Source organism: Copadichromis virginalis, linkage group LG13 (genome assembly GCF_057382275.1).
Source record: "Copadichromis virginalis isolate Kocher_CV1m ecotype Utaka linkage group LG13, C_Virginalis_male_GT1.1, whole genome shotgun sequence".
NCBI classification, from domain to species: Eukaryota; Metazoa; Chordata; class Actinopteri; order Cichliformes; family Cichlidae; genus Copadichromis; species Copadichromis virginalis.
In genome coordinates, this window is record NC_140630.1 from 20,470,260 (window position 1) to 20,486,189 (window position 15,930).

Here is a 15,930-nt window from a genome sequence, read left to right on the forward strand (position 1 = left end):
AGGTCTCTGGCTGCAATGCTACAGGGAAAGCAGAGGTTGGAGACCGTGACATGAACAGAATTACTACGACTGTGTGCAACGAGCTTGCGATCTCATCTCGTTTGACATGGTTGCTTTCAAGATGGGGACCAGAAATGTTACCACTCGCAGTCAGTTGCCATCTTCAAAACGATTATGATATGTTAAGAAAGCGATAAAATGGCAATAAGGCAGAGTACGTCTGCTGTTTGTGACTGAATGGAATCATGTTGGCAATTACGTGCAATCTGTTTGTGATAATACACGATTAACTGAAGTAAATTGGCAAATATCGTAAATCTTTTGCCATCTGTTGCAAATCTGCTGCCTTTAACATACACAAAAATTCACATTAACTACTGAAATTCAGAGTCCAGCCACATACTCACATATCTGAAACAAGAATGTAGAAATCGTTCCACAAACAGTAGTTGCTGATGAACAGTGATTTCATCAGTAAAGAGATACATGGCAGACAAGTTGAGCTGAATCTAGTTGATTGCAGCATGTTGGAATCTGTCCATGTTTATGAATGAAATATCATTTGCAAACCTTCCCCATTCTTTTTGGAGACAGTTTGCCTCCCACCGGGCAACCATTTGGTCACAGGACGCAAAAGTTAGCAAACCTTGATTTTTAGTTGTAGCAAGGAGATTGCCATTCTTACTTTACTCTAGTGTGACAGCACCAGAGGAGGTACAGGCCTTATGTTTTTATCTTTTATATGAAAAATTTGAGGATTTTTGACCAACCACAGATGTTATTCAAGTAATGTGCTTATAGACATGTATACCTTACCACAGCTCTGTGACACTACACGTTTATTTAAAATCAGGTTAAAGGTTAATCCGATATCTAATGTTTTCCTGCAGCAAACATTGTCTTTTATATGTGCTCAGCCTTACTCACATTATGCAGTATTGTTTCAAGGTTTTGAGAAAATGCATTCTCCTGTGGTCACATTTATGCAGCGTATTGTAGCCTGCTACTGGTTTGTGTAACTGGCTGCAGCTCTTTTTCAAAAATTACTGTTGGGCTGCTTGATTTGTGAGTCAGGAACTACTCTTGGACAGCTAATGCATTGTTAGTGGGTTCACTCATGGCAACAGGGATAACGCAATTCCTCTGTATCAGTCATTCGTGTCAACAGGGCATTCTGAAAATGGCCTTAATGAGCCTAGGAAAAGGATTCAAGTCGTACAGTAAGTGAAAATATCACCAAGGTGAATTGCAGGGTTTGACAATAAGGACTGTCCAGTGGCCCGGGGGCCCATGGGACACTGACTTGGTCCAGTTTAATGATCAGTCGCTAGACCAACACCAGAGATGAGTTTCCCGTCATATCATTTTTCACATAGTTATATTCCTTTTTTTTTTTTTTACTTTGCTTGGACTGAAGAGCCGCTCAGACACTTTCCTACCCTCGCTGATTTCCTGACCAACCAGAGCACACGAATCCTCCGAGTTGCACATAGAATTATGTGGAGCAGACATGACAGCCAATGCTTCAAATTACACAGAAAGAGAAAACAAAAATTGTGTTGCTTTTGTTGTGGAAGGCGTGGTTTCCTTGGGGGTGAAAATGATAAATCAATCCTATAATATCTGTTGGCAATTTCTGAGTAAGGAAGACTGAACTGGCTCATTTTAAAAGGCACCAGCCATTACAGCAAACACACACTAGATGCCCACATAAAGAGCTGCCAGCACCTAGCCAGTGAGTTGGCAAAGCAGGAATCTGACAACCCCTCATCAGGTCCAATTAATGTCAAACACGAAACGGAAACAAAAGCAGGAAAGGTTCACCACAATGTCTTTTCATTTTTTTTTAATGGTTTGTTATTTCTCCCAACTACATTTATAGACAAGGTTCCCACTTTCTGATAATATCATCTCCATGGTGGCACATTTGGCATTTTATAAGATGATTTTCTAACAAATATATTTGTTACTGTTATAAATAAAATCAGTATAATTAGCATGATTGTTTGGACTGGATAAGGTCAAAGGAAAAGATGTAAAAAGATGCAGATAGATACATAAAAAGGCACTTTAGGGAAAAACAAAAATGAAATGAAAAAGCTTCTTGGACTGATGTTGTGGTTAAACAAAAGTAGTTAAGGACTCAATTGAAAAAAACTCAACTTTCATTGTATTATTCATTTCTGGCCAACATCCAAAACCATGGCTTCAGATTCCCGAGAAGCAAAGACACAACTCAATGAGCTAAAAGCAGTAGGTCATGATTAATACACACCAAGCCTGAATAATGGTTTCACCTTTTATATCTTCTTCTTTCAACCATTTACTCCATGATGGTGTGTGTGTGTATAATTTTTGTAGTGTCTTTTAACTGATTTCTTGCATGCTTGATAGAAAGTCTTTGCTGAGGTCTACTACCTACTGTGCCTTCTCTGAAGAGACAATTTATCATACCTTAAAACTCTGATATGCTCAGCTGGACTGCTTTTATCTTGACAAAACCATGTGATGGGTGGCTAGGTAATATCGAACACTCACTGAACCAAAAGCACTAGCCTGGATTATGGTACATCCTACCAGCGGAGCACTTCCAGGGCCAAACATAAGTGAATGCACTCAAGCTCCTTAAGTAGGAACTGCTCATATGATTCAGACTAAAGCTGACTCCGATGTTTTTGGTCATAGTTGTTATTATATCGCATTTTATCAATTTTGTGATAAAAGAGATGTGTGCTGGCTGCAAATGTAGAGCCACATTTCTTTGTTGACTGCTAACACGTGTAGTTGTGGTTGCAGTTCTAATGGAGCTGTGACCAAGTATACATATAGTACATACATAAATACAGTAAGTAAATGGTGAATGGCCTGTATTTATATAGCGCTTTACTAGTCCCTAAGGACCCCAAAGCGCTTTACACGTCCAGTCATTCACCCATTCACACACACATTCACACACTGGTAATGGCTAGCTACATTGTAACCACAGCCACCCTGGGGCGCACAGACAGATGTAAACACATTCATTATAAAAAAAAAAAGGCACTTATGATCTATTAAAAGTATCATAATTATTACAGAAAAATAATAATTTGGAAAATAATTTAAGGAATGAAAAGCAAAAGGGTGGATTATGAATGATAACAATATAGATTTTGGTTTCCTTCATTTCCTTCTTTTTCTTCCTGCTCCTTTTCTTTTAGAGTAAAAAAGTATATTTCTGGAACACATTTAATGAACCATCCACTTACAAAACAGATGATGATCAGCATGGGGTGCCTTAAGAAAAATAAGTGTAATTTCAAACAGTATGTTTGTTTTTTTTCCACACTGAATAAATCTATTGCCATTACAAAGAAAAGCTACTGTCTTAATTTACTGAGACAGAGCACTGGGACTCTTTAACTTCACTGTATTACTTCAGTCTTACATGGCTAAGTAGGCAAAAACTATGGCTCAGATGAAATTAGCCACTCTTGTGTCGTGATTCATTCTTAACTGTTGGTAACACAATACTTCCTGGTTGTTGTTATTATTATTATTATTATTTTTGGATATGTGAAGTATGACATGTCAGCGTTTCATCTAGGACACAAACAAGTCCACATCATTAGTCACTATGCGGTATGACGTGTCTATAATTAACTGAGAGCAGGGGTGACTTGCTCCACTGTTCTCTTGTGCCCATTACTTAATTCAACAAGATGTGAAGACAAGGTTGTCACCTAGCAAAGATGCTGCAGCAATTCACATGCACAGACTTTGTCAGCATGTAAACAGCCCCGGGACTCTGTCTGCGGGTGAAGAACTAGTCTTGCAAAGCACATCATACGATGAGTGCCCACATGAGACTGCGCTCTGTTAAACCTGAGAGACTAGACTGCTTTTGAGGAGGTGCAATTTCACAAACTCAGCAGAAATGACACCAAAAGGCCACTGCTGATATTTAAAGGAAAAGTTTATGACAAGTTGAGGAATAAGCAGGAACTCACTGCTTGAAAGGGAAAGGCTGAGGGCACAACCCGTGATCGTGAGACTGTATCATCAGCTCTAACATAACAGTGGATATATTTTATCATGGTGGGAATTTACTACATATAATATGTAACAATCATGTCATAATGCAGGCTTGATTTATCAGGGTTCATTTCCAATTACGGTACTGAAGTCAGCCTTAAGCTTGCTCATGTGCAGCAGCTACAAATGATGATATTTTGTGACACTTGTTTTTTTTTCCTGAACTTGAAATGGTTGAAAGAACAAATGAGTCAATGAATGAATCATATTCTCTGATCTCTACAGGCTGTTTAGACGCTGGCCAAAGGATCTTTAATAACCGGCTTAACAAAGAAGCATCTCTGTCATGCGAGCAAAGGGGGGGCACCGCTTTCCTCGACATAGCGCTCTCCCACGGGAAAATCGAATCAGTGTGAAGCCTTAAAAATAGCATCACTTTTGTTACAGCGCCTGGAGAGAAACATAATATTTCAGTTGATTACTTAAACACCTGTAAATTAGCATTTTGAGAACACATGGCAGATGTGTCAAATCAGGGTGCCAGGTGCATACAGGCTGCTCCTGCCACATTAATGACTGTTAATATTAGCTTTGAGCAGCGTTCTGTCAGGATTCCACATGTTTCATAAACATAAGATTATGCCATCTGATTTAGTCATTTACAAAGGTTGCAAAGGTGAACGCAAACCTAACACTGTTTTCGGAACAACTTTAGCACGAAGAAGAATGTAAATCTCTCAAAATTTTCTCTGCACGTATCACATTTAGTGGCTTCTGTTATCAAAAGATCCTAATTTAGTTAAAGCCCACACAGAGAGCATTCAAACTGTCAGAGAACTGAGTTTCTCAGAACAAGTAATATCTTCTCACATGGACACAAATAAGCAAAAATTGAAAACTATTCACAACTGATGGCTTAGATTACCTTTTGAAATTGTTTTTATTTTCATCCAGCAGAACATTGCTTTTGGTATTACTCACAACTAGGGTTGCCAACCGTCCCTTAAAAAACGGAATCGTCCCGTATTGAGCTAATAAGGGACGCACTTTGTCCCGTAATACAGTGAGAATCAAAAGTAGTCTATAAATGTTAATGGAATTAACGCTTTGTTTGAAAACATAATTCCCAGCCCCTCTCCTGCTTTGTGACCAATGAGCTGACAGCACACTTATGACAATTTGAGTATGACAATTCAGATTACCGCTTATCTCATTGGTCGAGGAAAGGTCGCTTGCGGAGAAAATACCGGAAGACAACAGATGACCACAACAAGAAGCATGGTCAACAGGGAAACATACGCCGACACTGCGGTGCAAGTCTCGGACGACAGTACACCTAAAGCTGGGCAGACACTGTGCGATTTTTTCAGTCACGTTATTCAGCTCCTGCTCAAACTGCACGATTGACTCACAGGGGTTAGAAGTTGGTAGGTCACGATGCAGGTCTCACACTATACGGCCCGATGCTCTGATGCGACCTGAGTGCTCACACTGTGCCTCCATAAAATGAAGGTTATAACAGAAATTCTGTTGCTCTCTCTGTCTTTCACTCACACAGACACACCACCACCATCAACTTTGCTAAATTGCTAATGAAAAACACTGATCAGGCAGCTGTGATTGAGCAGCAGTGTAAATCCAACTATTTTCACGGTTGTTGTGGTCGTGATAATTTTGTGATGCCACATCGAAAAGGCTCGGATGAGCTTTCCAAAGTTCTACAAGTGCCTCCATCACTTGTGTCCAGATCATCTTTTTCACCGACGTTTACGTGTTTGCGCGTGAGCAGTGTGAGCGGCTGCGGTGACACCCTCACGAGCGATTGATGATCGGGAGCTGGTCGTGAGGTGTTAATCGCTTCTCGTTACCCCACGTATACTACACGATGCACGATGAAGGCCAAAATCGGGCCGATCACCAAATCGGTCGCACGACTCAAAAATCGGCTCAAAATGGGCCAAAAATCGCACAGTGTAAGCCCAGCATTAGAGCAGCAATGTTTGTTCGCTCAGAGAAAGAAAAAAAAAGGCTGCAAAAGTACAGGGAGGAATGGAAAAAGGGAAACACCTGGCTGGAAAAGTGCACGATAACACCTATAAAGCGCACTGCACTGTGTGCCGGCACACTTTTTCCATAGGCATGCTTCTAATGGTGGGCACATGAAGAACACGAGGGGCGTGAAAGCTCGGGGAATCCTTAACCAATTTTTTGTCCACCAGGCCAGGCTGAAGCAGATATGGTATGTAAACACTGGTTTGTTTTTTTTAAACCCTCTGGTTAAGGTTAATATGGGCATGTGCAGTGAATATCAGCGCTATGTGGCCAGAAGTGTGATAATATAATTTATTTTGTGTAATAAACAACTGCAAGGATAGATGATTACAATAAATAGATGACTAATACATAAAAGTAATACATAGATGAATAATGATGATGAGTTATGATGCGTAATCATGGGAACAAGTGGGTTTACAAACAGGAGCAGCTGATTAGCATTAGAAAAGCTGAAATAATACCTCAACTGAAGCCAATTGTACTAAATGCACTATATGTGCACTGTTACAAGAATATTTTTCGTTCTATTGCTTTCTATTAATTTATATAATTTTAAGTTAAGCAGGACAGAGTTCTTTTAAAGAAAGATTTACTTATATTCTCAAAAGTTAAGCATGACAGGCTTCTGTTTAAGAAAGAGACCTGTTTTACTGTGTTAATGTTGTCATTGTGAGCTAAAAATAAATGGCTAAATGATCATTTGTTTCCCATATGGTCATATCACAAAGAATATGCATCTGCTCAAATCAAATTCAAGTCAAATGGTTAAAAAATAATTTCACACACACACACACACACACACACACACACACACACACACACACACACACACACACACACACAAAAAGAGCTACCACACTGGGAAGGGTGAAGACAACTGGGTTGCCCGGCCCTGGCCACGAGGTGTCCCTTATTTATTTTTCAGGGAGTTGGCAACCCTACTCACAACTGAATGTTGACTGTGTCCTCTCCCTTTCCCTGTCTAGCCACCTGTTCTTGCACATGGCACCTGCAGCTCAAACAATAAGAGTGGCAGGTTTAACACTCAAAATTTATCTGTTGTTATTTTTAAAACAAGAGATTAGGCAGAAATGGACAAAGAAAGGCTTCAGTTTTCTTTTTGTTTATCACTGTGATTTTACATAAGGAAATAATAGGCTTTACAGGAAGATTCTTATCGACTGTTGTTAGCTAACTAAGCTACTGTTAGCACTGTAGTTGCTAGTTCCCATATCATGATTTGACATTTCACCCACAAATTTTAAAACAGCACATCTTCTATCATCAATAAATAGTAAAGAAAGTTTTCAGGTAACATATTTAACTACTACTCTTTATTTTTTAATAGAATTTTTATGTTTGCCTGCTTTGTTTTCCGCTAATATCTTAGAGTGGATGGGACTAATTGATAAGGGGATGCAGTGATTTACGGCTTAAAACGAATGTGCAACAGGTTCCACCTATTTCAGGCAACGATGTTGGAGCCCCACAAATTACTAGTCATATGCTCTCTTGCCTCAAAATAAACATTGTTTTTCTACTACAGGTAGAAATCATCCAAGGAACCAGCACTCCTTATACTCATGCTCCTGTTTTCTTGGTTCTGAAAGGACAGCCACTGATAGAAAGAGGCTAAATTGATACCATTTGATTTCCAGTCCTCATTACGTTAACTTTAATTGCCCACCATATTGTAACAAGAAACAGGTCAAACACACCACAGTTAATTTAACAAATGTAATTAGCCATCAACATGTTTAATTCATATTAGAAGTACAATACTCTTTTAATCCGTGTTGAAATGTTAATCATATATTGTAGCTGCACTGCACACTGCTATCACAACACAGAATTTGAGATTTCTCTCAGCAGCTTGGCTTGTGTTATCAAGTACACAAACTATTAACTCACACATTCTAGTGTTACTTCTGTTATCCCTGACAGGAACTGACTACAATGGCAAAATACAGGAAGCATTTATTTATTTATTATTTTACACTTTCAGGATATCATGCATGGCAACAGAGGGATGTCAGGAGGTACATCAAGAGAACTGTGAAGGAATCTGCAAAGGAACAGCTCCTTGGTATGTGCGTGTAGTACTACCGTCTCCCTAGTATTAGTGTCGGAGTGTTTGGTACAAAATAAATATTTTTTGGTTGGGACAGACGTGAACGCTTCAGCTGAATGTTGAACAAGTGCTGCAAGGTCACATTCTCATTCTCAGCGTGTTCTAGGGGTGAACTTAGAAGCACACCAATGGTTTGAGCTGCTTATATAGATCTTTCATTTCATTAATCATATACTGAATAATTCACATCACTCAAAATTCCTAATGCAACCGACTATTCTCCCTCATAGTGAAACCTATTAGCCAAAGAGGCTCAGCATATATTAACCAACATAATTTGTTGGCTGTCTCTTGATGATTCCACTGTAGAGGTCACAGTACAGTAGGTCTTTAAGCTTTGTACAGCCTGTGTGTGGTCTATGTATTGTGTATATGAATGTAGCGTAAACACCACCAGGTGAATGCAAAAGCCTACCTTTTTCACAAAACGTTCCAGTGAAATGAAGCGGACAGTGACAAGAAAGCTGAGCTTCACCAGGCGGCTGCAGCTGAAGGCACGTCCCTCCGTTGTGGCAAAGACTGTCGCGGCAAACTTGAGGTTCATTCATTGGATGTTCTGGCGCTTGTGTGGGAACTGCAAACGTTGTTGCAAACACTATGTCAAAGGTAGGTGATTGAGCTTCCAGACTTGAGGAACTTGTTGTGGAGGCTTGTATGGCATGCACAGTGAATCTGGAAGATTGATCAAAAGTTTGAGTGGCCAAAAGCCAATCTGACATAAATTATACAGGCTTTAAAAAATTCTGATTTGTATTAAGTGAAATTACTCAGTAAATAAGAGGCGCAGTCATTTAACAAATAGACATATTTTTGACTGCAATCCCAGAAAGAAGTAGAGAATTCAAGTTTTATTTGTCATGATTACTAGTCAGTTTCCCCCTGGCTTCGGACAAAGTGTAATGCACCTTGGAAAAGTGAGTACAGTGTTTTTAGCAATAAAAACCAAAAAATGCAGAGACTTTACCTGCATCGAGCTATGTTGCTGCCAGCAATCGCATCCGATGTGTAGAAGCTCCTCAGTTTATTAATTTCAATGACTTCAAGACAGCCAGTGTAGTTGTGGAAAGGTTCTGCTTTCTTAAAAAATATATCACATGCAGAGAATTTATTTTATTCAGAATCTTTAACAAGCAGTAAGTTAAACAAAAAAAAAACAAAAAAAACAAAACAAAATTTTTTTTTATGTGGGATCAGGCCCTGGAGCCTTGCCTCACCTCACTGAGGACCTTGGTATGGTCATGGAACAAGACTTTTGAAAAACTGTCAGACTCCCAGAAAGGAGAAGCAGAGCTCTGCTCACATTATATGCAATGAATGCTACTGACCCAGTTAGGCAGTGGAAGGAATATATTGAGGATCTCCCTAACTCCACTGACATGTCTGTGAAGGAAGCAGGGACTTAGGAACGGCTTGGCCATTACTGAGGCAGAAGTCAGAGTTGTTTTGGTTGGCATGCCCCCGCAGCATTGCATGGAAGTCAGGGACAGTGCATCTGGATTGGGAAACTAGAGATTTTGGTTCCCGTTTTCCAAGAATAAGAACCAGAGGGTATGCTCCAACTTCAGGGAGATCCCACACCTCAGCTTCCCTGTTAAAGTCTATGGAAGAGTAATGAGAAGAGAGTCCACCTGTTAGTCAAACCTCAGGTTTGACCAAGTTGTGAGACAGTAGACCAGCTCTTGACCTTCCCAAGAACACTTAAGGGTGCACAGGTGCTTTCCTAACTACTCTAAATGTGCTTTGCAGACTTAGAAATGGTATATGACCACATCCCTTAGCTCTGGGAGTGTAATTCATCTGACTCATTGTTGTGGGCTATTCTGTCCCAGTAAACGATAGTGAGAGCTTCCTCCTTAATATGTCTGGGCTCATCCTTAGAGACAGGGTAAAGGGCCTGGCCATTCAGAAGGGATTCAGAATATAGCAGTTACATTTCTACATTATAACAAGCTAGTTGAGGTGGTTCAGGCATCAAACTAGGATGTCTCCTGTGCACCTGCTAAGTGGAGTTTTTCAGGCAGGTCTCAACAGGAAGAGACCCTGGGGCAGACCCAGGACATTAGAGAGATTATATCTCTCACTGGGTCTCAGTTTCCCCCTGAAGTGCTGGAAGAAGTGGCCATGGAGAGTGGCCTGGACTTCTCTGTTTTGACTGCTGCCCTCATGACCCAGACCCATGTGTGGATAGGTGTATAGTAATTATAAGTTGTACCTGACTGGGAATAAACTGTTGTGGCAAACCCCCTGTGAAGACATTGTTCGTTCTTTGGATCATGTGTCCCAACCAGTAATTGCTTGCAGTACTTTTAATTTTCTCATGGCCAGAAAGAGTGAGCTCTGCTTCACAAGGTGCCAGGCGTTGTCTGTAGAACAGTATGAACACATCAGATCAAAATGTATAAGAAACAGAGGTACACTATGTGTTAAAAAATGTGTTTTGTATTAATGTTGTAAACAAATCAAACATTGTGGATTATCTGTATAGAAGTTAGATGTTATTTTCTTGTATGCTGTGGTACTATGGTAGATGATTAGCATATCTTCCACTAATTTCAGTAAATGCCAATGGTAAAAATCTTCTCACTAATGACATTTTGAACTCCATTTTGTTTTTGTCGAGGTGTCCTATGTAAGTGCGAGTCTCCACACAACTATTTTGGATCCACCCCACAGCCATTCATAGATTTCAAAAACCAATTCTCCACTCTGCAACAACAGGGGAGAGCAGATAATTACCTAAGTGCAGATTCTGGACTAACCAACTGCAGCTTGAGGGTACTCAGGCCACAGATGCACAGTCCCCTCTACTGCGTCTCCTGATACTCCTTGTTCCCTAAGTGGAAGTTAGAAGGCCCACGAAGCAATCTAGTCTGATTTGTTAAGCCTGTACTTTGCAGGCTGTTGCATATGCCGGCTAAACACTCGGGGCACTAACTCCGAGCTGCATAAGTCCTTCCTCCAGAGCCAGCATGGAGAAGCGGTTAATTTAGAAGCAGTCTGCCAGAGCGGCCTGGCCAGCAGCCAGAGGGCACTGTGTTCACTGTCCTTGAGAAGTCAGCCCCACTGGGTTTCTATTTAACATATTGAAAAGCGTCTTTGACGGGAAGATATATTAAAAGTCTATAATGAGTTAGGCGGTGACGTTGAGGATGGCCGTGGTGGTGTAGCTGTGGGTCAAATCAGACAAAGATGGACGGACTCAGCCATCAGACAATTACAGAGAATTTGCTTTGTGACACCAGAAACTATTTTTCCACACTCCCAACCCTCTAGTTATGACAGCTCTCTTTCTTGCAGTGTCTCAAGGGGTTGGTACCGAACATTATGATTGATTTCTACTGCTGCTGTATTTTTCTTGTAGGAAAGAAAGAAGGGTGGAGCCCTGTAGCCTCTCAAACCTGACTGGTCTCTTTTATATTTAGAGCAGTGCTGCTTTCTGCCAACCCCCCGCCAAAAAAAAAAAACATGAGGCAACTTTCCCACTCAGCATTGTTCTAGCAGGAAATCATTTGGTAAACCATACTCAGTCACATTCAGTATTTCAACTTTTATCTGTTTGCATCTCAAAAAAAAAAAAGTCATAATCACCAACCCAAAATTAATTTCTGTCTCTGTCTTACAATCTGAAACTTTTTTTATAAGTCAGAAATGCTCAAAAGTCATTGTAGTCTCTACTCAAATGCACAGCAAAGTGGTTTGATATGAGATGCTCTCTCCTTTGTTTCAGCTTCCAGTTCATACATAATAAACTCTGTGTCTTGAAGCTAGACCACAATCTTTCTTATGTCAGAATATAATGGAAAGGGCTGGCAGCAAGACTGCACATGGGCTTAGAAACAATATAACTAAAGGGGCCACAGCCTCACTTTAAATCATTTAAACATTGATTTTGTGCTCGGCTCTTGCTTGTTAATCTTTTCGTAATGAAAAACTGCAAATGAAGACTTTAGAACAGCCAATAAAACACGGCTAGTGATCACTAATGCATTTTAATAGGCACATTCTGATGGTTGTTTTAGTTCTTCAAAATGAAAGCCCATTTGCCCATTTGTAATAAAATCTAAATTCTTAGTCTGGTGATTCCTGCCAATTACGTATTTTCCCCCTGTTTTAGTTATAACCTTTCTCTCTCTAAAAAAAAAAAAAAAAAAAAAAAGAGGAAAAGAATCCACCACACTTGGAATGACTGAATAACTAGGTATCAAGCTAATACCACCTGAGGTGCTCACACAATTCGAAGAAAAATTGTATATTACCAGGCCCTAATTGGCTTATCATTGTAATTGCACTCCTTTTCTCAACAGGGGATGCACTTATGCATGAAACAGAGACATGTTAAAATGCATCTAGGTTGATGTCTATGTAAATGCACCCTGTCAATTAAAATATATAACATTAAATTGCAACATAATGACATCTTTAGAAACAAAAATACATACAACTGAACAACATTAAAATGAGCTGACTGAACATAACATCCAACAGCAGTGCGTTTACAGCCTGTTCTGGTATATGTGTTTCTTTTCACCATGCATGCAGTACAGCTCTTGAATCTTGAGCCACTCTATTCAGGTCCAACAATTATTAAGAATATTGAAACATGCACACATTTACAGAAATGCAATATACAAGGCAAAAAGACTTTTGTATAATTCTAACGAACTTGAAAATCAATATTTCATATAACCAGTTTTATTCTTCAACACAGCCTGAACTCTCCTTTAATTCCTGTAAGTAGTTCTCAGGAATAAATCACCAGATGTCTTGAAGGACATTTAAAGCACTTCTTTGGATGCTGGCTGCCTTTTATTCTGTTCTCTGTCAGGATGGACAGAATAATTCATTAATGTTAATGTCCAGGCTCTGGGGAGGCCAATCCATGACTGATAGTGTTCCACTGTATTTTGTATTATCTGGTATAGTTTTACTGCATTGGCCACGTGTTTGGGGACATTGCTATTAGGGGTGCAACGATACACAAAATTCACGGTTCGGTTCGATACTTTGGTGTCACGGTTCGATATTTTTTCGATACAAAAAAATGTTCATGCCTTTTTAATTTGTCATTTATTAAAATTATAAATATATATTTTAACTCAAAAGTACAGTTTTTAAATTTAATGTTGCTGAAACAAAAGTAATTAAAAACAATAAATATATCTCAGGGCTCTCAAAATTTCAAAATCCCTGGTAGCCCTTCGGGCAGGGACTCTTCAGTTTTTGGTAGCCCAAAATAAATGTAAGTAGCCCGAATAAAAAAAGAGAGTAATTTTTGGATTGATGTTTTGTTTCCTTTACAATATTATACATTAAAGTATAATATTGTAAAGGAAACAAAACATTAATCAAAAAATTGTTGAAAAACAAATTACAACATTGTATAAAAATTACAATCATCAACTCAAATACTTGGTTCTAATTGAACAGAAATTTCTATGAACTTGTAAGAACTGTGTAGGACATGAATCAGTCTGTGTCAGATCCTGAATTTGAAATTTCCACCGAAGTCACGGGTAAGAGACAAGTGGAACCAAGATCTAGGCCATTTGCTTTTTGAAGTTTGCAAAGACTGCTAAATTTTGCCAGTGGTAGTTCACTCTTTGCAACATAGTACGCTGTTCTAAACAGATTTTTCAGGTTTATTTTTAGTATGTTATTTGCAATTGGTGTTTGTTCTGGGAAAGATATTGCAGACTGAGCAATAATGCATTTCTTGCATTTCTCATGGATTCTAATGGGGGCTTTTCTTAAAATGACTGGTCCCAGTAACAAAGGCGCTTGTCGACTCAGAAATCGAGAGAAAACCAACAACACACCCGGCAGAACATTATGTTGTTTACACGGGTGCACATAAGTGGTCCGCATGTGCGCATTCGCTGTCAAAATAAAAGACGCGCACCAGATAAGAAGTTGCAACGCGCGTTTGCGTCCATATAAAAAGCACTGTTTTTGTCCGCTAGAGTGGGATTTTCACGGCACATTCCGCACCACATCTCTGTGTGTTCATCATTTGTTTGAAGCCAGCTCACCTCCTGCAACCACTTTTCCGAGAATACGTGCTTCTTTTGTGGTTCGGACTCCTTCTGACATTTGTTTGGAGGTGGAGGAAGACCAAAGTAATTGCTTAAAGGAGCTTGCTTCTTCGACATCTTTAAGAGTTCTAAACAAATGTCTGTCCTCCTCCAGAAAATCTTATGTATGCAAACACGCGTTGCAACTTCATATCTTGTGCGCGTTTTTTTTTAAATTTTGACAGCGAATGCGCACCTGCGGACCACTTATGTGCAGCCCCGGTTATATAGCTCGTCATATTGCAGCCACAGAAATTCTTTTGTCCATGAAACCATAAAGCTGCACTTTCTTTTTGCCTTTTAGTCTGATTTGTCATAACTTTTCCGTTTTGTGGTAAGCTTTTCTTTGGCTGTCACTTCTTCACCCTTACCTGTCTTATTTGGCTCAGCAGAACTAAAATATATATCCTGCTGCTTTTACACACGCACACACACACACACACACACACACACACACACACATAACAGTCAGCGATTCTTTGCGCGATCAACCTCTCATATGTTTAAGCTTGCTGCGGGAGATTTCACTTGTCATGTTTGCATAGTAAGCTAACGATTGATAAGACTATGTCAGAGGAATTGGTGCGCAAATTATCATCACTCACCAATCAGTACTATCGCTCTCTATACACAGTTCGCGCGATTGCAAAGTGAAAGCAAAAAACAAGCGCAAATTCAAACGCGATTTCAATATGTCACATATTGACAGTGGCTCACCGATGCCAATGACATAATTACCCAGCTACATTTCCGAAAGAATGCAAAAGCATTGACATATATTTTTCCTTCCTACAATAGCCCGACGGCCAGGGCAGAGATAGATTTTGGTAGCCCGACTGGAAAAATCGCTAGCCCCGGGACGTTGGGCTAGCGATTTTGCAAGCCCTGTATCTGATTGAGGAATCACTCATCTTTGGAAAAGAGAGTTTATTACAGAGAAATGGCTCTTTCCAAATTAAAAGCAATACTATACGCTTCTTCTGGGCTATATTCTCAGCAGCATATTGTAGCGGGTCAGGGCTGTTCGGGGTTCTGTTTGTACAGTTATGTTTTGTTTATGTTGCCATAGTGACGGGTGACGCCCTCTCACTGCGACGGTGTGTCCTTCCGGGGTCAGAGGGCGCCCTGTGTGTTGTTGTTGTTGTTGTTGCTGTGCGGTTGCCGCTCTGAGCAGTTAGCTAGCGGCAGTGTTCTTCTGCAGATGTCAATAAACGGCTGTGCTCCCTGGCTCGCTCACGGGAAGCAAGACCAAACGACACCTCCGTCTCCTCCTTGTCTGAGCTCGCCACATTGGTGTCAGAAGTGGGATGATGGTGGCACCCCATGTTCTGACCCGAGTGACTTTTCCCCCGCCGGTCGTGACCGGCCGGTGCGCCAAAAGAAGGCACCTGGACATTTGCAGGACTTTGTGTGGGGTAATGGGGTCGTCGGGGACGACTGACCCCTTAGGTGGGGGCTATGTAGCGGGTCAGGGCTGTTCGGGGTTCTGTTTGTACAGTTATGTTTTGTTTATGTTGCCATAGTGACAGGTGACGCCCTCTCGCTGCGACGGTGTGTCCTTCCGGGGTCAGAGGGCGCCCTGTGTGTTGTTGTTGTTGTTGCTGCTGTGCGGTTGCCGCGCTGAGCAGTTAGCTAGCGGCAGTGTTCTTCTGCAGATGT

General features: G+C 40.4%; 1 protein-coding gene across 1 annotated transcript in view; it reads right to left on the minus strand.

The window, feature by feature from the left end:
- The window catches only part of eys (EGF-like photoreceptor maintenance factor), a 176,578-nt gene that overhangs the window by 57,735 nt on the left and 102,913 nt on the right, over positions 1-15,930 (minus strand). The window contains exons 36-38 of the mRNA XM_085477940.1: positions 10,413-10,563; positions 9,165-9,277; positions 8,616-8,872 (exon numbers count right to left, since the gene is read on the minus strand). Of these exons, the coding sequence (XP_085334066.1) occupies positions 8,616-8,872; positions 9,165-9,277; positions 10,413-10,563 (521 nt within the window). The remainder of the gene's footprint in view (positions 1-8,615; positions 8,873-9,164; positions 9,278-10,412; positions 10,564-15,930) is intronic.